The 25,015-nt window shown below is 38.2% G+C and overlaps 1 protein-coding gene across 7 annotated transcripts in view; it reads right to left on the reverse strand.

Moving 5' to 3' along the window:
- The window catches only part of PPP2R2C (protein phosphatase 2 regulatory subunit Bgamma), a 173,557-nt gene that overhangs the window by 101,600 nt on the left and 46,942 nt on the right, over positions 1-25,015 (reverse strand). Inside the window, exons 1-2 of one of the 7 annotated variants that reach the window (XM_090139680.1) lie at positions 22,667-23,262; positions 4,806-4,897 (exon numbers count right to left, since the gene is read on the reverse strand). The exons of 2 other annotated variants lie outside the window; for them this stretch is intronic. In XM_090139680.1, the coding sequence (XP_089995806.1) occupies positions 4,806-4,872 (67 nt within the window). In that variant the 5' untranslated portion in view covers positions 4,873-4,897; positions 22,667-23,262. Of the gene's footprint in view, positions 1-4,805; positions 4,898-22,666; positions 23,263-25,015 lie in introns of those variants that run through there. 4 more of the 7 variants (XM_090139681.1, XM_090139684.1, XM_090139679.1 and 1 more) reach the window with 4 other exon arrangements.

Raw genomic sequence — 25,015 nt, forward strand, 5'->3', positions numbered from 1 at the left:
CAATAACCACTCCTTCACACCAATGCACCAACATCAAGCAGTCCTGTATCTAACTGCTGGAAACAGCAAGCTTCAACATTTGCTTATAGCTTCCAAATTAAACTGAATAAAAATCAGTCCATTGATATTACAAAGTAACATTTTATCAATTCATTTCCTGTTCTTGGGAAAAGATGCCAAGGACTATGGTTAATGAATGAAACAGATCTCAGCACAGCCAACTATAAACACACAGACCCTATATTGTCCAGCTAACAGCCCAAGCAAAACATTAAATAATCATTACATCGTGCACACTCACGCACTGCTCACACCAAACAAGAAGTCACTGATACAGAGGTAGAGTTACCTAATTCACAGTGAGCTTGACAGCGTCTCTGCACTATCAGCTGTATGACTGCAACAGGGGAAGTACACAGCCCACATCATCACCTCCCTGCTGCACAGGTGCTCAGCGGAGAGAGCATGCTATAAAAATGCACTGATTGGCACTAATCTGACTGCAGCCATCCCAAGGTGTTCTCTGTACCTTTAGCAGCCACTGGGCTGAGGGAGATTTTGTTTAAACTTGTTGATTCAGCACTGAGACTCCTCCATCATGAAGTTACAGTAATGCTGCAAATACAAACAATGAAATCACATCAGAGTCTTCCAAAAAAAAAAAAACAACTGGTATCCAGATCAACATTTTTGTTCAAAATTTCTCTCTACTGTTCCTATCCTAGAAAACAAACACGACCTTGTCTTCCCAACCCTGGTGAGGAACTGCCAGAATACAGTGTATCGTTGTCTTCTATTTAATTAGAAATATAAGTCTTTTTTTCTCCTCCTTTGGGAAATCACAAGGCAATATAAATGTCACTATGTCAGTCAGCACTGCACAAAATTATCACAGATGAGCACTGGTAGATAATGCTACAGTAAATTCCATAAATACCAGTAATCTCTGTCCTAAAATTCCAGCTAACATCTCAAATTCAGTCATCTTCTGGAAGTTCAGATTTCCTTGAATATTTTATTCATTACAGGTAGGTTTTAAAAGAGCCTAAACTACATGACATAAAAAAGAATGCCTACAAAGATCCATAGCATCCTGGTGTTACGTCCACTAAAGCGCAGAAAAAATTCTCTTTTGCTTCCAGATGTAGAGCAGATAAGCCTAAGTCAGAAAGTGCAAACAAACAAAACTTCCCTTTGCCCTGGAAAATCTCACACTTCTGGGGTCTCAGTATTGACTTCTGTTAACACTGAATTTGCTACACCTGCATACTAAAGTAGGAAAAAAAATTAAAAACTCAACATCAACATTCTTGAGTTGTTAGCTCTCTTTCAAGGAACATGAGAATGATTTTCAAAAAAGTAACAACTTGACACTGAGTTCTGCAGCTGATCTATTAGTTTGCATATTATGAAAATTCAATTCTGATTTGTAAGTTAGGTTTTTATGGAACACAGAGGATGACGGCAACCCATAGTGCAGTCTTAATGTCAAAAAAAAGAAAGCACTGGAAAAAGAACCCTCTGTATCAGCTCTTTATTTTTGTCTGCATACCTCATATTGCACTGGCAGTATTTTGTCTCCTAAAATGCTTTCAGTGCCTCAGTTCAAGTACTCTTCTACAAGATAAAGGCGACAAAACCCCAGAGCAGTTTTACCAGGTCTTAATTTCCAAGTGCTCAATAGAAAATAATAAAATGAGTTAAAATGTTGTTGAGGGTTTTGGAGGATTGTTCTCTTGTTTGCTACTGGCACAGAAAGTGTTTAAAAAGTGCTATATTTATAGTACTCACATCATGGAGTATTCTCAAGTCTCAGGCTGGATTGGTGTGTGCAAGCTGAAAAATATATCAGCTCTGATCCTGCAATGAGTTCCTTCTGTGCAAACACTTGAACCACTACAAACAACACAGTAAGGCTGCAGAATAATAGGAACTGAATATACATATAAACTAACTTTTTCTGTATATGCCATTATATAGGTGCTAAGTAGCAATAACATCCTGGTCACCAATGAACTTGGCTAGACTAAACCTGCCCACCTACAGGTGAATGGAGGGTACAAATCCAATCTTCTATAAAGCCTTAGAAGACAGGTGACAAATTAATTCCTATGGCCACCATAATACTAAACGACATCACGCTAGGAGCCCACGACAACCACATGGCAAATCAATGACAGCAGTCGTACAGCCTGATATTTGAGAAATGAGTTCTCATTTCCAACAGATTTGGTTCCTTAGTCTCCCTTTCTCTTACAGATGCCAATGACATAAAGTTGTGATTATATGAAATTCCTTCTGCCCCATCTCAATCATGTATTTTTGGAAGTCCGACACATGAAATAGGTCTAAGTGCATTAAACAAGCACTTGCTTTTGAACAACCTAACAGGACTTCTGCCCGATGGACTCCACACTAGGTTCAAATCTGTCAGGGAAATGTTTTGCTAGAGATACCTCCAACAGGTCAGGAAGAAGCAAAGCTTCTTCTGGATCACTTGCATATAGAGACCTATGCTACACAAACAGAAACACAGTTTTAGCAAGAGGAGTTCCCAACTGTGCCCATGCACAGTCCAGAATGTTATTATTCAACACACACCTCAGAAAGTTTTATGAGAAAAATGACTTTGTGAATGACTCTCTGAACCTACAGCCTCAAATCAACTCACTGAGGCTCAGGAAAGGTATTTATATATATGCTCTCCAAGGACTGATTTGACTTTCTTATGCTCCCAGTGCTTGGACACAGCCAGCAAGGCTGTAAAATCACTAGGATATAATGGGAGGTAAAGAAGGGATAACAACACTGAAGCTCACAGGATAATAATCTGTAACTACGAATACTGAAGCCTTTTCTCATGTGACCAGTCATACAGGAATCGACAGAATTACTTACACAAGTTGGGTCTCCAGCATCAAGGTTCTGAGGATTATCGTGCCATATTTATTCATGCTCTGGGTAATACTTTGTTTTACAAGTAGATGCCTCTAGATCACCATTATTCAAGGTAAATACACACAAAAATCAGGCTCTGTATTAATTGCAATTTAAAGATAACACATTCAGAAATAGAAAGATGAATGCAGTATGAATAAAATCCAACGTGAGAAAATCCCCTTTTCATATTTTTTGTGTTCATACTGATGATGGTTTAACTGTATTTTCATACTTCAATTTAAAATAAAGTTCATTATAAAAAGAGTTTAATGGTGCTGAATTGTGCAGTTGTCTTCAAAGGTTTATGTGACCTAGAGAAAGGTTTGAGCTGAGTGCTTGGCTCAGTTTACACAGGTGTGTGGAAGGCCAGCTCAAGACCTCATGAGGGTTTGCCCGTGTCAGTGAGAAGCTTGCAATCTGCACTGCATTTGGAAGGGCTGAAAAAAAGAAAAATCAATTCCACAGTGATTTGTTAGCACCATAAAAATACTAAATAAGGTGATTTATTAGCAAATATGTCCAATGTTATATTGCCTAATGCAGGGAACTGTCATCATCTTCAAACTTTTAAACTGAATTTATGATTTAGTCACAATTTACTTCCCAAGAGGACTCTACTGCTGATTTTATTTATGAACCAAACCTTGTATTCCTTATCACTCTGACAAAAGAAGAAGTCAGAATGGAATGAATAATATTCTGAACCGTATCATTCAAACAAAAGACAAGAAAAATCTTCTGGTTAGGAAAACTATTTTAGATGCTGCAGAAACTAATAATGCTAAATTTGAATTGTAGTATGTTCTTTTGTTATCATACCTGCTTACAAACAGCCATATAAGCAGAGTTACACAGACCTGCAGGCTTCAACTACAAATGATAATCAAGTTGTTAGAAATCCTTCACAAAGCATTTGAAGCTGCAGAAGTGATTCACTATAGCCTAACAGCCTTGCTAAGCCTTTGTTTCCATTTTCTATATTACATCTGTATATTTGAGAGATTAAAATTTGGCTGAAAACAGAATAGTACTCACTGCATTGGAAGTATGAAGCACTTAAATAAACCCAGGAATGTACATGAAAAATTCATTTGCCACAGGTGTAAGCATCCATTATTTTTTTTTCTGAAGACTGCTATCAATTACATTATTCCTTCTCAAATCATCTATCACATATCTCCTGGTTTAGGTGACAACTACCTACTGCAGCTGCAACAACACATACACAATACTTTCATATAGAGCAGGCTGTTGTGTGTCTAACTTTAGATAGACTGATCTAATTAATTGTAAAATAATCTAAAAAAGAGCATTAGTTTACCAGCTTAATGAGTGTTAATATCTAAATTACATAGTAATTACGGAAAGAGAAAATGTTAAGATATGGCTTTACAACAGAAACCTAATCATTCATTTAGATACTGAAAACCAACATTCACTTTCTTATCAATTTTTTGTGCATTTCAAAGCATGCCTCCTGGTCTAGTGCTCTAACGCTCCTCTTGCATACATGGCTGCCATCAGTAACTGCTCTTTTGCATCACATTCACAACCAGACTGCATTCAGTTATGCATGCTACTTAGTAGACGTGTACATAAAGCATTGGCAAAGTCTCTGAAAACAAAACAGTGCAAAAAGAAAAACATACAAAGGTGCCATCCAACCAAAAAGCAATACCAAAACGTGACAGCAGTCAAGCAGAATAATGCAACCTCAATGAATCCAGCCCACGCCGCTTTACAGTACACAAAGTGATTATCTATCAAAGACTGGTGGTTCATTCAAGACACAGGGCCAGTCTCCATCCAACAGTCTGTCCTGGCAGCAATAACTGCATGGACTGAGAGACTCATCACCCACTCACCTCCAGAAGTGACCTCTTCCGAACTGGGTTGAGGAACATTGGCAGGACAATGTGGGGAAGCTTGCATTGCTGCTGCCCTTGCTATACCTCTCCTGTGGAGAAATAGAGGACTCAATTTCCAGGGCTGTCAGCCAGCACCTCCTACATTACAAGTGAAGGAAAACGAAGCTAATACATTTTGGGGTGTAGTGCAGAACCCCCATTTGCTACTGCAGTATTTCATCTTCTGTGGAGCTCCATTTGTCTGCTTGGACAGCAAGCTGGATTCTTAGGTTCATGAGTTGATGGTACTCTTGCCAGTTACCTACACAGCAAGCTGGGATGTGACAGTTAAGAATCAATGTTACTAGATACACAGCCTAAATAAAATGAAATAAAATACAGTAGGAAGTATGCTTAAATTAATCTCTCAACCCAGACATGAACTAGCATGTGCCACTGCGTAACTCTCTCCCTTCCTTTCACAATCACATGTTTCTTAGTCTGCTCTTCACACATTTCATTTTGCAGATGATTACCATATGGATTACCCTAATTGAGAAGCAGTTCTTCTGCTTTTCATGTTCCACTCATTTCATATACTTATTTTAATTTCATATTAATCCAAATAGAGATACCACAAGAATCAATCCCAAGAAAGACAGTTTTTAAAGGGAAAATGAAAGCTTTCCTCTCTCCTCATGCTTTCCAGCTAGGCCAACAGTTCTCAGCCACCAGTTTTGAGTGTGACAAATACAAATGATTTGTATATAACAAAACGCAATCCATTAGAGAGAAAAAGAGACAAGAAAAGAATTATCTGAAGTATATGAATAAATCATTCTTTTGAATGTGTTTATGAATGCAATGTTTTACAATTTCAAAAACAATTCTCTGAAGCCTTACTGAAGTATGTTTGCTTCCAAGAGTGATCTCTGTGTATCTTTCAGGAGTACTACAATGTTTTTTGCTGTCAAGTTTAGACACGTGGGACTGGAAGCTTATGACCAACCATTTTTGTCCAGTAGGAGCATGCAGTACATACTGATGCTCACGGGAAGGAATGATTTCCCATAATTAATTAGAACCTTATCAGCCTTTGTTGCATTTGCTTAACTTTGGTCAACAGCAATGTTGATTTTACAAGTTAATTGAGTGTTAAGAAAAAGCCTATAAATGTGAGTTTTAGATATACTTCAGAGCTGCTGAAAAGCATGGGAAGCAAGCAAAAAAAATATAAAAATAAGGTAGAGGAGCTTTGCTAAGAAAAAAAATATATCAGCTTTCATCATGTCAATTGCTTAAACTCAGTCTTTTCACTAGATGTGTGCTGAAATGTGAATGTAAACGGAATTTTTCATTCCTTATTTGGACAAAATAGATTTATGTATCACTTGCTTCACTAACAAAGATGCCACATCAGGCATCTTCTTCATTTTTATTTTGATGCCAAAACTGTATACTGTTTTTCTCTTTGCAAAGTTCCCAACATCCAACATAATAAGCAACAAAACAGTTTATTTCTGATTTGATTGTAACCTTGGATTATGATCATGGCCTATTAAGGACTATGATTATAAGCAGAATTTGGCCTGGATATTTGAATGAGGTATCTCCAAGAAAAACAGTAGCAATTGTTTACATATGTAATATACACTACACATATGTCTATATTTAATATATTTAGTACGCCCAATATTTAAATAAAAAGTAAGATACATCAAGCTGGCTTAGAAGCACAGGACAAAGATTGTGCTCTGAGCACTACACAAGTGTTACGTTCACTTTCCAGTTGCTGTTTCATTGGCAGTGTTGGCTGAGGCTGTCATTGAAATCTAAGTATACCAAAATAGATATCACTGAACCATAATCTCAATATTTCAGGGATTCTAAGATGATAAAATGCTGTAACTAGATAGATTACCATGACCACTAAGAAATGCTCACAAAGACTTACTTTAAGTAAGCACAGCTCCACCTAGTTAAATATACAGTCAAAAGACCAGAAATGGGGAAGAAATCACTGAGCAGAAATTACAGTTCTGCTCCCTAGTCAAAAGAGGAAGCAATTCTTGTAAGTAAAAACAGGAATTTTTGTAAATCTATTCCTTTTCTTCAGGTGAAAACTACTAGGAGTATCACGAAGAATCATCATCAAGGAACTTTGATGTCTTCAGTTTTTACATATGGCCTAAGCCCATCTCAGAGTCACAAAAAAACTGCCCCAAAGTGACCAAAATTCACTGACAATCTAGATATTCTGGTAACAAATTTCTTTCCAGACAGAGAGAAGAACTCAAACACTTTGAGATCTTGAGGATAGTTTCTAACAATCCCTATAAGGGCTGGCAGGGGTGGAACCAAGGTCCATCCAAAACATCTACTGTTACCTCCCTTACCCTCACATAAATGCAAAGCAGTACAAGCTGCAACTGAACATATGAGCTCCACACAGCAATTTGAAGCAGTCTCAGTGTGGACTGTTGGTTATTTTACTAATCTTCAAAAATGCCAAGTCTTTGACCCTTTGAAGGTAACCTGCATTTGTTTCAAAAGCAAGCCTTAAACATTCAAAATACATTATATGCTTCAAAAGGCCCTTCCTCTGCTTATATCCTCTGGATTTTCTCCCCATAAGTTAATTATTGTTCCTAAACCTCCCCTGCCGTCTGCATATCCCAAGCTCTTCAAGAGTCACTTTAATCATACGGGATAATTTGTAAACGTAGACACATTTTCACTGTCTGGGAGAGCAGTTCGTAGAATGAAAAAGAAAACCATTTCCTCACATATGACTGATGTATTTTTCAGAGACCAATTAAATCTGAAAGTTCTTCCATGACAGAAAGCGCATGCTGTTTGTAGGATGAATTCACCTAGCTGCCATATCCAAGCTGGAATTTCCCCTTTGGTAAGCCTCTGCACCTTACCTGTCCAGCAAGATATTTTGTCAGGACATTCATAACAAGAAATATGCTTCAGAGACCCAGCTAACATCAAGACCAGGCGACATCTTTTCCCTGCGGCTTACTCACAAGAGGCTGGTATGCTTCCAGCAGTGACTGGATCAGGTAACCACCACTTTAAAACTGATTAATTGAAGTGACTAATTCTGGATTTGCCATGCTGTATTTTTTCCTTCCAACAATAAACTGTGCTAGCTCTTAAGGCATAGCCTATTTCTTGATAGTGGGTTCATTTCTGAGGTTAACATCTCAACCAGTGTTCCTGCAGGGATCACCAGCTACAGTGAGACCAAGTGCTCAGCATCTGAAAGTAATCAATTTACCTAAATATTCTGTACATAGCACACACACACACAAAAATAATAATAATTTAAAAAACCCACTTACTTTGCTACTACCATAATAAGAAGATTTTTGAAATTCTAAAAGCATAATTTAGGGGAACAAAATGAACCTGACAAATCTGAAAAAACCCTGAAGTACAAGAATGGGCAGTGGATCTTGAGAAATAATTACTATTTTGGGGAAAAAAGAACATTTTCTAAAATTCTGATATTGACAACCCTGAAAAACGTCTGTAAAATAAATGTGTTAAAGGTTGCATGTTACTGATGTTCATGAAATATCTTGTAATTTATTTCAGAGATTTAATTACACCCTTCATGCTTACTCTCCTATTAGAAGATCTTCTGGTTAGCATTAATTTGAATTCTATTGCAACATAAATTAATACAACTGAGAAAAATTTATTAGCCCTTTAAATAACAAACTGATAATGTGTCCAGGCAGTATATACTTAAAAAGAAGAAAAAGACATACAATTAAAATCTGAACTACAATTACTTTGCATTTCAGAAAGTTAAAAGTAGCCTAAAGCAAGATTATTTCAAAGGAAAAATCTGGACAGTAGCTTTGCTCCAAGCAAATGTATGAGAGTATTTAACAGAAAAAAAAAAAAAAAAAAAGCAGAAATCATAAATCATATACAAGGACGAGGCAAAAAGGTCAAAGAAAAGGAAATGAGTTTATGCCTAGGTTATTATAAATTTGCATACACTAAGCTCCTAATGAAACTTGCAAAGGTAGTATTAAGAACATAGTATTGAACTGGATAATTTTAATAGTATCCTATTTTTTTTTTTAATGTTATATTGTGCATGTGAATTTCCAAGTAGATTTCCCACCCCACTGAGCAAAGAAACAAAATTTAAATTCCAAATAATTGCACTGAATATGGAGAACCTGTTTTTGTTCACAGAATAATTTTTAACAGACTAAATATATAGTTTGCAGATAAAAAGGAATGCAATAAACCCTAAGATTAACCAACACCTTTAAGAAATCCACATAGCTTCAACTCCCAGGATTCTTTTACAGTGAAACTGCAGAATGTAGCTGTGTTCCCTGATATGTCTAGAGAAGCTTTACAGAATCTAAGATTTCTAAAAAGAATGAAGTTAGGCCGAATTTCTAACTTTATCTCGTTTTATTCTAAAGAACAAAGCCAGAATTGGTATTAAATCTCTGAAGATTCAGTAGGTTGAAATTCCCAGAAAGGTTTTCCATTGGCAACTACTTCACCACCCATTCTTGCACTGACTCCTGAGTCAGATAAACTCTTCAAAACAAACAAAAAACAGAACAAAACAACAGCAGCATCAAGCATAACATACTACATACCCACAACAGATGTAATACAGTATGCAGACAAAAGCAACTGAAGTCCTAAAGTTACCACACAACATAATTAGAAAAAACTAGATGTATAGATCAGTACTCTTAAGTGAAAAACAAAAATGTTTGTATATATAGGCATATTTTAATGGACTTACAATACGTACATACAGTACAGCTATGCACCATGATCCAATGTCACTGAAGCCAATGGCAGATTCTTAATAGGTTTTGTTCATTACTAAATCACAGTTATATAAAGGCTGTAGCAACTTGTCAAGATTTTAAAGAAGAAATTCTTTTTATTGGTTGGAAACATGGATCTCATTGTCCTAAAAAAAAAAAAACCAAAAAAAAAAAAATCCAAAAAAAAAAACAGAACAAAGAAAAAAGAAGAAAAAGAAGTATAACATCTCATCTTGATAACAAGTGGTATACTTAGAAAATGAAGCCCCACAAGCATTTCCCTCACAAGAACAGGGTAAAAGTGTGACCCCACGGCTCAGACAAGCCGTTTATACCAGCCTATTTTTCTGGGTCTTAACCCACAACACCTGCCAGACCTCCTTCCATTTCAGAGACCTTCCCTTGCCAGTGAGGTTCACACACACACTGACCAATGGCTTCAAAGCCAAGACGATTTTGAGTCACATCTGTGACCTTTAACGAAGACAAAAGAACAGGAGAATGGAACAGCACGGCAATCCAGGATCTTGCTTTCATGTGTTCCAATGAATATAAATACAGAGCAAAAAGAATGGCAAACAGTGAGTGACAAATGAGCCGGCATTTTGATTTTGCTGTTGGGAGTGGTTTTATTGTGTGGTTTGTTTAATAAAGATTTCTGGAGCTCAAAGCCTAGCAAGTACTGCAGATAGAAGCCAAGCAGTGCTACAGTCAAGTCAAGCAGCAAGTGGAAAGAGAAAACCTGAAGTTAAGGAACAAATGACAGTATTCTGTCTGTTTATTTCTTCCCCCAGCACTGCTAAGATGTACACATTCCTGACTTTTCCAAAGTCTGAGCAGCGAGTATTATTTCCAGGAAGAGACACGTTGTGAATTTAAAGCTCCAGGGCCCTGCTTGAACAGAGATGGAACAGTTGCCTTCTGGCAGGAATTAAAGCTGGTATGGAAATTTCAGAAAAGGAATTAAAGGATGGTCTGGAAACTGGCCAAAAGTAGATCAAAGTAACTTTAGCAGCATGAAGACACATACCAGAAGCACATGAAAGGGGACTTCAAGGCAGACCACTAGGTTTAAGAAAGTATCTGTTCTTTGGACAGAAGTCTGCGTGAACCAAAGGAAAATGTAAATTATTCTTCTGAAATATTTAGTCCCAAAATATCCATACTGTTTTGTATAATTTCCACAGTCTTGGCCACATGTCAGACAGAACAGATGTATTTTAGATTCTGCCCAAATTTTGAACTATCATAATTGATCAGCATATCCTATTTTTTCATCTTTTAGTGTTGTATGTTCCTGGAACTGAAGTTCAGGTTCAGGAAAACTTCAACTACCTATGAGTTAAAACATATTAAAAACAGAGAAACTAAAGTATCCACCCACTCAAAGCATTTCGGTTTTCTTATTAGCTCTGTATTTAGTTTGTCTGCAATGCAGGAAGGCTCTTCTCTCTGAAACATAAGCTCAGAAAACTTTCAAAATCATTTTCCACTCGTATAGTAGGGGAAGCCAGAGCTTCTGGGACTGAGAGTGACGTTACATGATGAACATGTAACCACTGAGCTGGGCCCTAAACAAACTGGCGTTTTACTGAAACAAAACACAACAAGTGAGTAGCTCTTAAAGCAGCCAGCTTCAAAAGAAGAAAGGGACCATCCCTTGCTATGATCTGGGTAACCTCAGAGCTGAAAAGAGGTGCTGTGGGAATTCTGAACTGGATAAAAGCTTCAGGGAATTGTTAGATTATTGCTTTTAAAAGCTATCAGGATGAACAGGAGCTTTGCCTCCTCTCCTTTTCTGACCCATGTGCTGCAACAGCACCATCAATAAATTCTGTTCATCCTTCCATCAGTAAAAACAGCTTTTGAAAAATAAAATGAAGACACGTTGATAAAATATTCCTGTGCTCCTGCAGATGGTTTCTGGGGGCCACAGAACAAAGAAGAGAAAAAACACAATTCTTGATATAATTTCATGAGAATCACAGCCTACAAGCTATAGCACAGGGCTTCCCCAAATGCCTTGAACAGAAAGGACCGGGCAGCTGGAGGAGCACAGCACTGCTTGGGATCCTGGAAATGTGCTCATCCTCTGCTAGGGGCAGGTTTACTCTCCACAGCCTCAATCAAGTGTTTGGATATCTCTTTTTGTCTCTCTCTGTCACATGTAGTAAACCCTATCCATCAACCTTCTGTACAAATGAGATGCAGGTGCTAGCGATACTCCATTACGTCTTGCCTGGCGGGCTCATATGGGGATTCACTTAGATAATAAGAACTCAAATTCTGGAGTCAGAATCTCCAGACTGCATTGCTCATTTTTGAGAAGAAAGCCTGCCCAGTTCCTTCCTGCTCAGTCATTTGGTCACTGTCACTGTGATAGAGCATATACTTTAGACATTTAAAAGACAAGCAAATTTGTTAGCGATAGCACTCAAGATAGAGCTCTTCTAACACAGAAATTTACATTGGGAACATTAGCAAAACTCAGACAGTTTTTATCTTCAAATTTCACGAGATTTTGAAGTTACAGGATGCATTACTATACTGAATGTTGAAGATTCACGAATGTATACACTTGTATGAACAAATTTATAAATGGAGATGTCTGGAGCTGATATGACTTGGCAAGAGAAATATGAATAGCTTGGAAATATTTGCAGCATTTCAGGAAAGGAAACGGCCAAAGTAGGCATTTTTTAAATAAAACTGTAAAGTCAACTGCTAACAATAATATGCCAGCCATAAAGATTGAATTCAGTCACTAAAACATGAAACAAAGGAACAGCTTCCTGTGCTAACCTCAATATAACTACATCTATTAAGTCCCATCTGTAATAACCAGGCTGGTGTTTGCTTTGTGGAGTCTGAATTGCTAATTCCTCCCATTTACACCAACTTCTTGGCTTTCAGGAACAAAAATCGTTTTCTGTCTAAATATACTTACACTTAACAATCAGAAATGAATCCCTGTGTAAACAAAGTCCATGTTGGCAATCATCTTTGTTAGTATTTATTAATGGGACAGAAGCACTGCAGCTTTCCACCTTCAGATTTAACACTGTTGTTACTGCCATTACTCAGGTACATCCAGGATAACAGTCAAACATTTTTCCAATACATTTGTAGCTCATGTTTCCCCCTTTCCTTCTACTGTGCTCATATAACATTAAAGCCTTATAAAAACATGGGTTTATGATAAGGATCACTACTAAGTATGTCTTTGCAACACTGAGACATTGACATTTCTGGTGCACGTGTAACAGCTGACACAAACTATGGGGTTCTGGTGACAGATGGCAGCTTTATCCCTGCACGAGTCAGCACTGCTCTCTTCAACCTTTGCCCCCAGAAGGCAGGTGTGATGCTTCCTTCTCTGCTAGCAAGGGACAAATTAAAAAACTAGCCACCGTTCTGGCACAATGAGAAAGGTTGCAGAGCCTCCCTCCTTGCAGTCTTCAGAAGCCATCTGGACCTGGACAACTTGCTCTGGGTGTCCCTGCTGGATCAGAGTTGGAGCAGATGGGCCCAGAGGTCCCTGCCAACCTCAGCCATGCTGTGGTCTGTGACTTTCTGAAGAAGCTGGATTCAGGCTGCCAGGCTGACCAGTGCCTTTCCCAGTCCTGTCCTCCACTCTGCTGACACTCCCCTTGCCATAGGACAGGCTGCAATAGGTTTCCAAGGCAGAGAAAGAAAAGCAGGCAGCATATACTGCAGCTCTCCCTCAGTAATGAACTCTATGCCTCCAATAACTGCACGCACAAGCAGTTTCAAACTAAGCCCCAAACTCAAAATCAAGATCAATACAACAACCAAGTGTTTTTACTCTGGACAAACCATATTCTGCATTCATTTCTGCAGGACACTTCAAAGTTTAAGTCACAAAAAAGCTTTCATTTGGATATATTATAAATCCTTGTAGATGGTCAAAGTTTTAATAGAATTGGTCAGTTTGCAAGATCATTACTGCTTAGAGGTGCAACTACTATTTTTAATCTGGTGTTTGTATAAAGTTCACATAGCATCCCAAAAGATCTCCACTCTATATGAACTGCTTCCTGAAACGTAAGGGGAAGCTCAGAACTGTCAAATCTAATAATTCAGTAAGCATACACCTAATCCTGAGAAGTAAAATCCTTATCCAAATAATTAATCCATTTTTTCAGAGGAGCTTCAGCTCATCATCAGCACAGGACAATCAGAAATGCAAGGACACTGCTCCTCACGCCCATTGTATAAAGAAAGCTTTGTTCCAGACAGACTTCCCAGTTCAGCAAACACTGGTGGACATAGAACAAAACAGAATGCAAGTCAGATGGAACACACAGCGCTCTACATTCAGGCTTTTACTGTCCCATCTCCCAATGCTGAAACTTAAATAATCATACTAATAGTTTCAGATTCCCATTTCAAGTGTAGCAACTGGTAGGAATAGACACACATGACAACAGTCATCCACAAAACTTTCTTGAGTGCAACATATACACAAACACACGTCACACAATAAAAATCACACTTCATATTGCTGGGTCTTCTTGGATATTGGCTATACATAATAGAATTATGGAGCAGATTTATAATTTATGAGAGTCCCACCACGATCACACTTTTCTGAACACCAGTTAAATAGGGCAAATAAAAACAAATAGGCAAATAAACCTCTGGCTCACATTTAACCCAGTCTTTTCCAACCAACAATGCAACAGTCTAGAAGAAAAAAGTGTGTGTGACCAAAATCTGCATGTCAAGCTCTACATACCATCCGTATCCCTGGAGATAAGGATGGTGTGTACAGCTTGACATGCAGATCTTTCCTGACCTATTTGTCAGTTGATGAGCAGAAATTATAAATGCCTAATGCTGAACTACTGGCCAAATTCCAGGTTTTCTTTATTTGAAAGAAAGACCCTCTGGCAGTACTAAAAAGTTGGCATCCGGAGTTTGGGAACAAGGTGTTCATTTTGACCTAAAATATATGCCTCTAAGCAATACAAAGCAGCATCCATCCATACGGCCAATTCTTGATTCTTAGCATCAGGTATTCCAGAATTTCTTTAAGATGAGCAATAATTCACAGCTACCTATTTCAAAGATATCACATATATGAATTCCACTTGGAGATTAAAAAGATTATGCTTTGATTAAAGAGAATGTGCTTGACCTAATACTGCCATTCCAAACATAACTCCAGAACCCACAGCTGACTTCATCTCCTACTGGTCATTCCAGTATTGCTGATTTGCATGCACAACTGAAAGCTATCAAATCAGGTACCAAAGTTTACACATAGCATGATGAGATCTTCGTGTGCTATACTGGCAGCCTGCTTTCCTCTGCACTGCCCGGTTCACTGTGCCTATTTGTTGCATTTTATTTACTAATTACCGTTACTGAATTTATTATTGAATTTTCCTCTTTAACATATAACAGTAGCAAAATAAATATATCAGAAATTATTAAATAAGGATATAAAAAGACTGATTTACAGTTCTGATAACATTCTGGAAAGGTTTAAGAATTTGTGTCAACTTCTGCCATAAACGGAAACGACCAGAAGTTAATGGAACATAAGTTTCATTGACTGAATAAAAGTTTAGAAACACATTACTGAAATTTGCAGACCAGCTCACTGTTTGAAACTTATCTTAATTATATTTGAAAAATACCTTTAACATTTTAGATTATGGATAAAGAGTATCAATCTACTAAAAAAAAAAAAAGTCTTTTCTGTTTTGGTTTTTTTTCTTTTTCCCAGAACAGAGGATGGTATGGCTGACATTTCAGCAACCAGTGCATCAGTAGGCAGCATTAACCCCAGACTTGGTGTAAATGTTCCCATTTTTACTATCATCAACTACTTGCAATGCCTGGGTCACATCTACAACAAAAGCACTATGCACCAGAAGAACGAAGGTGACAATTAATTAAGTTCTGTTCAGATTTGAGCTGAACTAGAACCAGAGAATAAAAATAATTTTCAGTCCTTTACTTTCTTCTGTACTTTGTTCTTAATTAAAACACACATGATTGTCATTGTATCACACACAGATGTTTCTTTTTTTTTTTAAGTAGATAAATATGAAAGGCAGTGCCACATTTGCTGATACAGATTGCAAACCTCATCATATTAAAAATTCACAAAAGTTACTGAACTGTGTGACATGTTGTGCTGAAAAATTTTATTAGGAAAATTGAGTCTTTTCATGTATATTTTTATAACTTGTATTGGCACTGTCCAAATACAGACTGTTCTCATTTGCATTTAAGCAACAAAAATAAGAGGTAAAACAGTTCAACAGGGACAAATTCCTGAGAAAAGGAACTCTAACAATACATAAGGTGGCTTTGATAGGCTTTCTTTTGTTATTTTTGGTAAAATTAAAAAAAATGGGAGGCTTTTACCAGAAATCAGTAATAAAGACCACGTTCATTACTAAAGGCCATTCAGTGTTAACCTGGGAACTACAGAAACAGTTGATCAAGAAAGCGTCTCTGTATGACTGAAAGTGCACTTAAAATCCTTGCTTGTTTAACAACAAAAATCCCAACAGTACTTTCCTCTGATCCTCTGAGATAATTACTTCTCTGCCATCCTTTCCCAGCCAATAAGTAAATACCTTGCCTTCTCTTAGCATATGCTCCTCTATACAAAGCCTTACTAAGGTGGAAGAAATAAACTGCGACAGAGAAGTCTCAAACATCCAGAAACCAGTAACAAAGTAATTACACAATGCAAGCAGTACTGATTGATTGCCTCTTTATGGATGTAATAAAACATACTCAGTTCTTTTTCTATTATAAAATATTCAGTGTTAGTGTATTCTGTTTCACATTTTAAACTGATGTAAGAACCACATCTATTATTCTTTAAACATGTGATACATTGTTGAAATGTCTGTGGTCTGTGTAAAAAACAAAATATACTGCAAGGTACAGTTTTCTGTTCATAATGATGCATATGCTAAATCAGCTGCTCCTGCAGTGAATGATGACACTTACTCTACCTGCACTGTGTTGTTTAGTTTTACATTATTCAATGCTTTTGAATTGTCAGTTTCAATTAGAAAGAAAACTGGCATAGATAGAGGAGAGCCTGCATAAATCCACATTTTATGCTGGATTTTATCTCATATATACAATGCACCGTTGACCTCCTGAACTTCAAAGTTTAGGTGTAATTGAATATATTATACATTGGAGTTATATGGTTAAATATACTATAAATAACTCTATTTAATGTCTCTAGTCTGTGCTTGTTTGTATCAGAAGTACTTACGAATAAAGTGCATACAGCCTAAATTGCTGAAGTCAAGCAGTTCTTTGTGGCACTCAGACACGTGTCAGACCCTGCTGTTGGGCTCCTGACCCATGCAGGTACCTGCTGCATCTTTTGCACTTGTAGAAGCAGCTTGGCTTGTTCATCCCTTAGCCAATATTCTAGATGCTTCTTTCCTTTTGTTAATGACACTGCACAGCAACTATCTATAGATTTTATTTGGTTACTGAGTGGAAGATCATCTATTAATTATGTATGTGTGTAGAGTGCTAAAGTTGCTGTCAGGTTCTGAGGGCAGCCCACCAGAACCATCCTTCTGGCATTAGACTTCTGCCTTTGCAAGGGCAAAGAGCTGCCACCCAGTTTAGTCACACTTGGAATCACTGTATAGGGTACACACGACACTGGTGAATAATTGTCCTTTGGAGGCCTAACATTAAGTGCAGCTCCTGAGCAGGTTAACTCCATGCCTTTTAAGCACAACCAGCAGTGCAGAACAGCGTCAAGAGCTCTCCTAGGAGGACCCAACAGCCAGACATTCATCACACCAGCCCCTTCCTTGATCTCCAAGGTCTTGTGCAGAGGCAGTAACTACACTGACCCCTCCCTGCACTATGGGGATGCTGAGAGAAGCAAAACGAAGAAACTACAAAATCCCACTCTAGAGTCAGAATCATCCCAACAAACCCCTGCACATTTGGCAGATTAAGCAGCTGAACACTGGCTGAGGGTGCCTCATCTGAACAAACTGCTGCCCCACTGTTGCTCATGCTGGAATGCAGCCTTAACTAAGTCCATGCTACACTGACCCAAGCTCCAGGTAGTACCAACGTTTGCTTTTCCTACATGCTGAACCATGCATCCAGCTGCAAGATGGAGCAGGAAAGCAAACAGTTTGGTGTGACAGCTGTGCTCTTGCCCTGCCTCCTTTGCTTCTCCTAAGTGAGCTGCATGAATAAAGCTTATAAGGTCAGCAAAGTCACTTGGATGGAAGTTTTTAATCCAGGAAAAGAAATAAAATAATACAGTTGATTAGAGTAAGAATGAACAATAATTTCTAGGATTGTTCTAAAACATTCTAAATGAGTTTTGTAAAAAGATAGAGGCCATCAGTATTCACAAGATAAATCCTGAATTGCTGGAGATTAAGGCAGGAAGAGTTCCCCTTGCACTTTTCTAAATAAGCTTGTTAACAGCTGGTCTGAGAAACAGGTGAACCAGCAACAGTGATGGGGAGCCTGAGCCAGCAGAGCCATACCTCTTCTCTGTATTCTTCCGGTACCTCAGGTAGTCAGCTCTTATTCAAATTATATTTGAGATATTTATGAAAGGCAGTTCATAAATAAATGTCTTCTTAGTGTATAAGAATGGATAATTTCCCTTAACGTTGATTAATGAAGAACAGAGATACTAACTTGCCCATTTAAGTGGAGAAAAAAGGCTCCTAAATCTGTTTTCATTATCTACAGGAGATTTTACTTGAAAATCATTACCAAATAAAAAAAAATATCTTTTTTTTCATCCCTTATAATAAATGCTTTTCATGGTTATGATTCAACATGTTTTACACTGCACTGGTAATTCTCATTATTTTTCAAATATCACATTTGAGAAGGTTAATACACCATTAACATGATTAACTTTATAATAGAAGTTAAGCCATATGGAACCAATCTGCACCATTTGGCCATATAAATGACTAAATAGTGAAGGTCAGCTTCTGCCTCACTGCACCTGTGCATCTTCCCCAGCTTTACTTGAAAGTAAAGGCATAGATCAAGGGAGGAACTGAGAGGACAAATAACCTTTTAGTTCTTCCCAAAACAGGGAAACTCCATGAAAAGATGGGGATGAGCTGATAAGTAAGAGACGCCTGTGTAAAATCCGCAGAATGCCTTTGCCTCCAGAGAAGCAACTCTCCAGATAAATTCAGGTTCATGAAGATTAATCACACTTATCAACACTGTTTTGTAAGAATAGTGAATTTTGTTCCTCATGTAACTATTTATCTGTCAACTCTACTATTAAGGCAATGTCAAGGCAGCCATCAGACTAAAGGGCAGCCTCTGGCCCCATAAGCACACTACCATTTACCTGTATGCCGTCCCCACCTCACTGGCCACCATTTTCCTGCCATCTTCCCTGACAGACTTTGTGAACAAAGCCCCTGTTCCTCCCACCCAGCCATGTCCCACTGTGTTGCTGAAATTCTGCATTTCACTGACACCACACCTCCTGGGCAGCTGGGCTGCAAGAGGTATAAAGACCCCAGCTTGGCAGCAAGTCATGAGCCTGAATGGATGCTGGGCATCACTGAGCTCATATTTTGCCTAGGGGAGGATCAGCTAACACCATCTCGCTTTCTACCAACATCCACAGAAATTATATTTAACAGTCCAGTGACAGAAACCTCACAAGCTATGGATGTTTTCTTGCAGGTCACGTTCTCCAGGCCTCAGGTGTTTCTTCTCTCTCTCTTTAAATCTCATCTTTTTGGTTTTCAGCAAGCAGACAACATAAATTGAAGCCATTCCCTCAAAACCACTCTTGAAAGTCATCATTGAATAAGTTCCTGCACAGTGCTGCTGAAATTAAATTGCCTTATTTCCACGGTGCAACTGTAACATACTTTTAAGACTTATAATGACAGAATTATTCAAGTTCTGCTTGGTTTAACTCCATTAACTTTACTGCAAATGTGCATATGGAACAGGAGAAACAAGTCTAGGTTGTCACTGCTGCCATCTAAATGTCTGTAGTGCTTTATGTATGTCTATAATGCCTCCTATCAGAAACAGCAAAACACTGACAGCAATGCGTCATCAATCAGATCAAGAAACATTTGAGATTTATAAAACAATTAAAGTTCCAGTAGTCAAGGTCAGTCATGCTTGGTACATAATCCAAATGTTAGAAAATAATGTCTTATAACCAGAGATAATTCTTTGCTCAAGCAAGCTGTCCATTAGGGACGTGCTGGGGTCACTAGTGAGAGCAATGCCAAGTCAGACTTGGCTCACAGTCTCCCTACACCCTGTGCATTCATACTGTACCTATCTAAGGGCTTTTTTGGTGGTTTTTTTTTTTTTGGGGGGGGAGGTTTCCAATAAAGTAATAGATCAGCAATAAAGCAATACTCTAGTTAACCCACATCATCTTGATTGTTGTTGGCTTTACTTTCCTTAGGGAACAGATGGGAAAGAAGTGCATATAAAGGTCAGAAACACCTCCTTCTGCAAGTGAATTTATTCTGCTGAATTTAGAGCAGCGACAACAGAAGAACACCTTACCAAGATTTTAAACTGAAAATAAAAGAGAACATTGTAATTATTCACAGACAACAACGGATCAGTAAGTTTTCCAATATGCTGAATAAAATGTAAAGTATTTATTTGTTTTCAACAGTGGGTTACAAAAGAAAAAAAAATTAAGTCAGTCTTCGGTTTGACCCTCCCCAAAATGTATTTCAATATAACAAAATAATGCAAAACTGTTTGCAAAACAGCATGGCTGCATTTGCAGATGTACGCTGCTATCGTACCCACAGTACCAACATGATAAAGCCAAATGCAAAGGGCTGAAAAGGACTTCAGGCCTTCCTAGATGAGAAGTGTTAAAGGTTTTTTCATGGAGCCAGATCTTTAAATAAATAAAATCATAAAATAAAATTAAAAAAGAAAAAGAAAACACAAGACAATGAACAAAGTACATTTTAAGCAAGTTTAACTTACATAGTCATTAGGCATTTTAAACAAAATCAATTATCAATTAGATTACCAGTATCAATTAGAAATGAAAATTTGTGAGCTGGATTCCTGAAGGTGTCCCTGGAAAAATTTCACAAATAAATTTGTTTCCTCATGATTTTCACGATGTTTTAAAAAGGTGTGACAACCTATGGTATAATAGATGAAAGAATTTTATTACAGCTGTCCAGCTGAACATTGCACTACTCAGAGCTGAAGAATTAACACCATTTCAAATAACCTTTGCTATGACAGTCTCCTATACATCATCTACTCAAAATCAACGCATTTCACAACTCTTATTCCCAGGGAAAATATAGGTTGACACCAATATTTAAGGCCTACTTTGACCCACTTAAGCCACTCCAGGTGCAATCATGGAAGAACATGCAGTCCTTCCAATCCAAAGATCAAGCAAAGATAGAAAGTGAGAAAATCTCACACTTCAGTCAGTCATGTGCCCCAAATTATTAAAAAAACGCCATCTAAAACACCCGTAACATATAAAGGACAAGACTGACTTGCAAAATCCACAAGTGATTCTTTCCCTCAGATTACAGAACTGACAGATTAAAAGTCCAGATTTTCATGCAGCCGCACATGCACATTAAATATACATCTGAATCTCAACATGTAGGTAGTACACTGCAATAACTGCACAGTACATCCTGCAAAAGTAAAGACATCAATTTATAAACCTAATAAATGTAAGACAAAGTTGCTTCAAATGTTCTCACAGATGAATGCCTCTCAAAATGTAAAGCATCATTCAGACAAAAGGCACTGAAAATTGAAAACAAATTTTGAGAATGCACAGAAACATGAACCAGGATGTCAGGAATGTCCTGGAGGCAAGATGATCAAACAGCTACACCAGCCAGTGGTAACAGTTACAGTGCACAGCTTTCTAAATTTCCCTTCTGAAAAAATCTGCTTTGTGTTCCCAGTCTGGCCAAATCATCTCACTGTTCTCCACATTCTAAAAAAGTGTGAATCATCAGTAATCGAGAGAGCATCAGCTGATCACATTTCAGGATGCAGCATGGGAGTATTAAGTGACTGAACATTGATCAAATGATGACACAATCTGTAGACTGAGTCTCAAGTAGTGCTGGGTGACCCTGATGTTAAGTATGTTCATATTATATAAGCCTACACTGAAGTACTGTTTCTGCTGCTGGAAAGTGCTGTTAAAACTCAGCACACACAAATATATTTGCAAAGTCAAGCACCTACAGTTACATTTCTCCTGTTCAATAAATCAACCTTAAAATGGCCTGCTCTTAAAGCAACTTTTTGGTGATGCAAACTGGATCAAAACCCAACCCAACCATTTCACTCATCTCAAGCTAAAATATCTGGGCACTTCATGTTACCTGCAGGAGAACCCTTTTTATGTAATAAACCAGCAGCCACTGAAGGACTTAAAATGAAGGTGCCTTTTCTTTCCTCTTGTACCTTGCACATACAGAGAGAGGGTGGCAAGGAGGCAGCAGTATTTCTAAAGATAATGCATACACATCCTTTCTAAATTTATACAGTTCTCAAGGGAACAATCAGCTCAGCAATGTCTGTGATGCTCAGGCTACAATTACCAAAATGAGATGCATAACCTTTATTGCACCAGCAAACAGTTAACTTTACAGATTGTTTCTTTTACTGCAGAGATCTTTAAATCTTTCATCTTTTTAAAGGGATCGGCTGCTTCCAGGCTTTCACACTGCAGCTCCTGTGCATTCAATGCCAGGTGCTGCACACCTCACTAGCACAAACTCAGCACAATGCAAGACCTTCTTCAGCACATATAGTTTCATATACCATCACATCAAGACAGAATGCCTTTGAGATTTAGCAAATTCAAACAGATTCTGTTGCTACATCACACAGAAAAACGCCCTGAAAGACTGCTGGAAAAAAAAAAAAAAAAAAAAAAAAGCAAGCAAGAAAGAACAGCCTACATCTCCAAACGTGACAGTGCATTCCTGGCACAGAATATGCAATGCAAGAAGAGAATAACGACAGTATTTCTGTTACCTTCAGTCACATAGTTGTGGTCTCGAAGAAAGCTGTGGTTAATTTTTCGTGTGTCCGTGTCCTCGCCCATTTACAGCAGGATTACTCAGCATGCCTATCCGCAGTGGACTGATAGCATCAGCAGAGGTCGTCACAAGAGCACCATCCATGCTGCCACTGCCTAGCAGAGGCGGGGAGCACACTGGGCTACTGAGCACAGCATAATGAGAGCTGGTGATGCAGCACAGATTTGGGAGGTGAAAACGCTCAAAATAAATAACTAGAATAAAAGGAAGGAAAGGAAAAGAAGTCACGGGAGGGAAGCGGAGGGAAGAACGGCTCCGATAAATTAAGAATGCAGAAAGCCAGTAGGGAGCTTGCGTGAAGGGAATACAGGCACTTCTCCTGCAGTTAAAGAATAACCCAATTGTTTAGTCAGGTACTCCTTAAACAAGTGCCCACGCAGCGTCTCCTCCGAGTGCCTGCTGCCGGGGATCCAGGCGGATGCTCTCAAGTGGCAATCAGCGTACTGCAGCAAAAGCCGCCTGGCGAAGCTCTCTGCTGGCTGTTGCTGCTGTCATATGCCTGTGCTGCATCAGAGCAGGCCCCTCCCAGCCAGCCTCTCGCTGCCCAACCACGCAAGATCTGCATGTAGGAAAGTGAAAAATGAGACTGCAGGTAATTATTTTAGCCCTTCTGCTGCGAAGATGGGCAATGAAAAATTTAAGGGAGGGGATGCGGGAGAAAAAACTTCCAGCTGCTTAAATGGGTTTGCATCGACACGTATTGCACACTGACGGGAGGCCACAGCTCTGCGCTAGTCAATACTGTCATATGCAGCAAAAGCAACAGTCGTTCAATGTCAGCCTGGATAAAAATTACTGAAATTGCCAAATGCCTGCCTCTGAAAATGGAATGGTGAGAGACTAGGCATCCACCAGGAAAAAGTAAGATAAAACAGCTGTCATTTGTCTTTCAATTTTTGCCAGTTTCATTAAAAAAAAAAAAAAAAAAAAAAAAAAAAGGCAAAATTCAAAGTATAGAAAAGAAAATGAGGGCCAGAAAACAAGTCTCAGTGGCTTCACTATAGAGGAAATCTGGACAAAGGGAATGATGCAGGTTAAGGCAATTTCTTTGATCTTTTTTCACTCCTTCTACTAGCCCATCATCTGGAAAAAGTAGTGCTGAAATTTCTATACTTAGAAATACAAAAAAAATAGAAGTGAAAAATGATGAACTTCCATTATAAAATAAACCTTTTTTTTTTAGAGTAAGTATTTAAATTAAGTGCAGTTACAATGGTATATATTAAAACAAAATTCTTTCAACTGAAAGGACAAGCCTTTAGTTCCTGTTCAGGAAGTACAAACTGTTTGCAGAGGGAATGTATTCTGAGAAGGTCTCAGCACCACTGAAGTACAGACATTTGAACAGAAGACAAGTGGTTGGGTTCCAAAGCCATTACAGCAATTACAGGGAGTACACAATCACGAAATCATTCAGAGAAGAGGGATAGGCCTGTGGCTTAGGCCCTGGAACTGAACACAAAAAATACAGTTAAGTTGTCAGCATTACTACAGGTTGGTTTTGTGTGTGTAATATTACATGGATCCCAGAGTTGTTGATTTTTGTTCTTGTATCTTTTTAATGAAGATAGCTTTACCATCAAGAACCATACGTACTAAGTGCGATGCCATTGCTGTAAAAGGGATAAATGACTTTGGAAAAAGCAGAGAACTATATAAAATGCTCTCTGTAATGACTTTCCTGGGATAAACATCTAATTTCAGAATGAAGTATGGTTGGGGAAAAAAGAAAAATAGCAGTAGAATGACCTCCCTTTCTCATTGATGAAGCAAAATAAAACCGAAACATTTTCAAGCTGCCAAGTAAATGTTATCATATATTCACATCTGAGAACGTAGGAAAGTAAAAAAGATATTCTATACTTGCATTTATAAAAGAAGATATTCTATACTTGCATTTATTGTGAACACATCTACATACATGCAGCAGTTCAAGGTGACAACACTAGAACCTTTACTTCTGCACTCAGAGTTAACAGTCAGTGCTGTGATGCTATCTGCAGCTATTCAGTGCTCACCTGGTCCTCTTCAGCCAGGTGCTGCCTTTCTCCACTCCTGTCCATGCACAAAATCCTTCCAACCTCAGGATATCCCATCTGTTCACACACTGGTGCCACCCATTTTTCAAGGCTGTGCACAAAACCAGTTCTCTTTTTCAGTTTAGAGGGAAAGCAGCAACACCAAACAACTTAGGGCCTGCTGCTTTACGATCAGGAACATCTTTATAGGCATACACGGACTGGTAGAGAACTGAAGTTTCAGTTACAAGTTAGGATCCTAAAGC

The sequence above is a fragment of the Phasianus colchicus genome, chromosome 4 (genome assembly GCF_987193195.1).
Source record: "Phasianus colchicus chromosome 4, bPhaCol1.hap1.1, whole genome shotgun sequence".
Classification (NCBI taxonomy): domain Eukaryota; kingdom Metazoa; phylum Chordata; class Aves; order Galliformes; family Phasianidae; genus Phasianus; species Phasianus colchicus.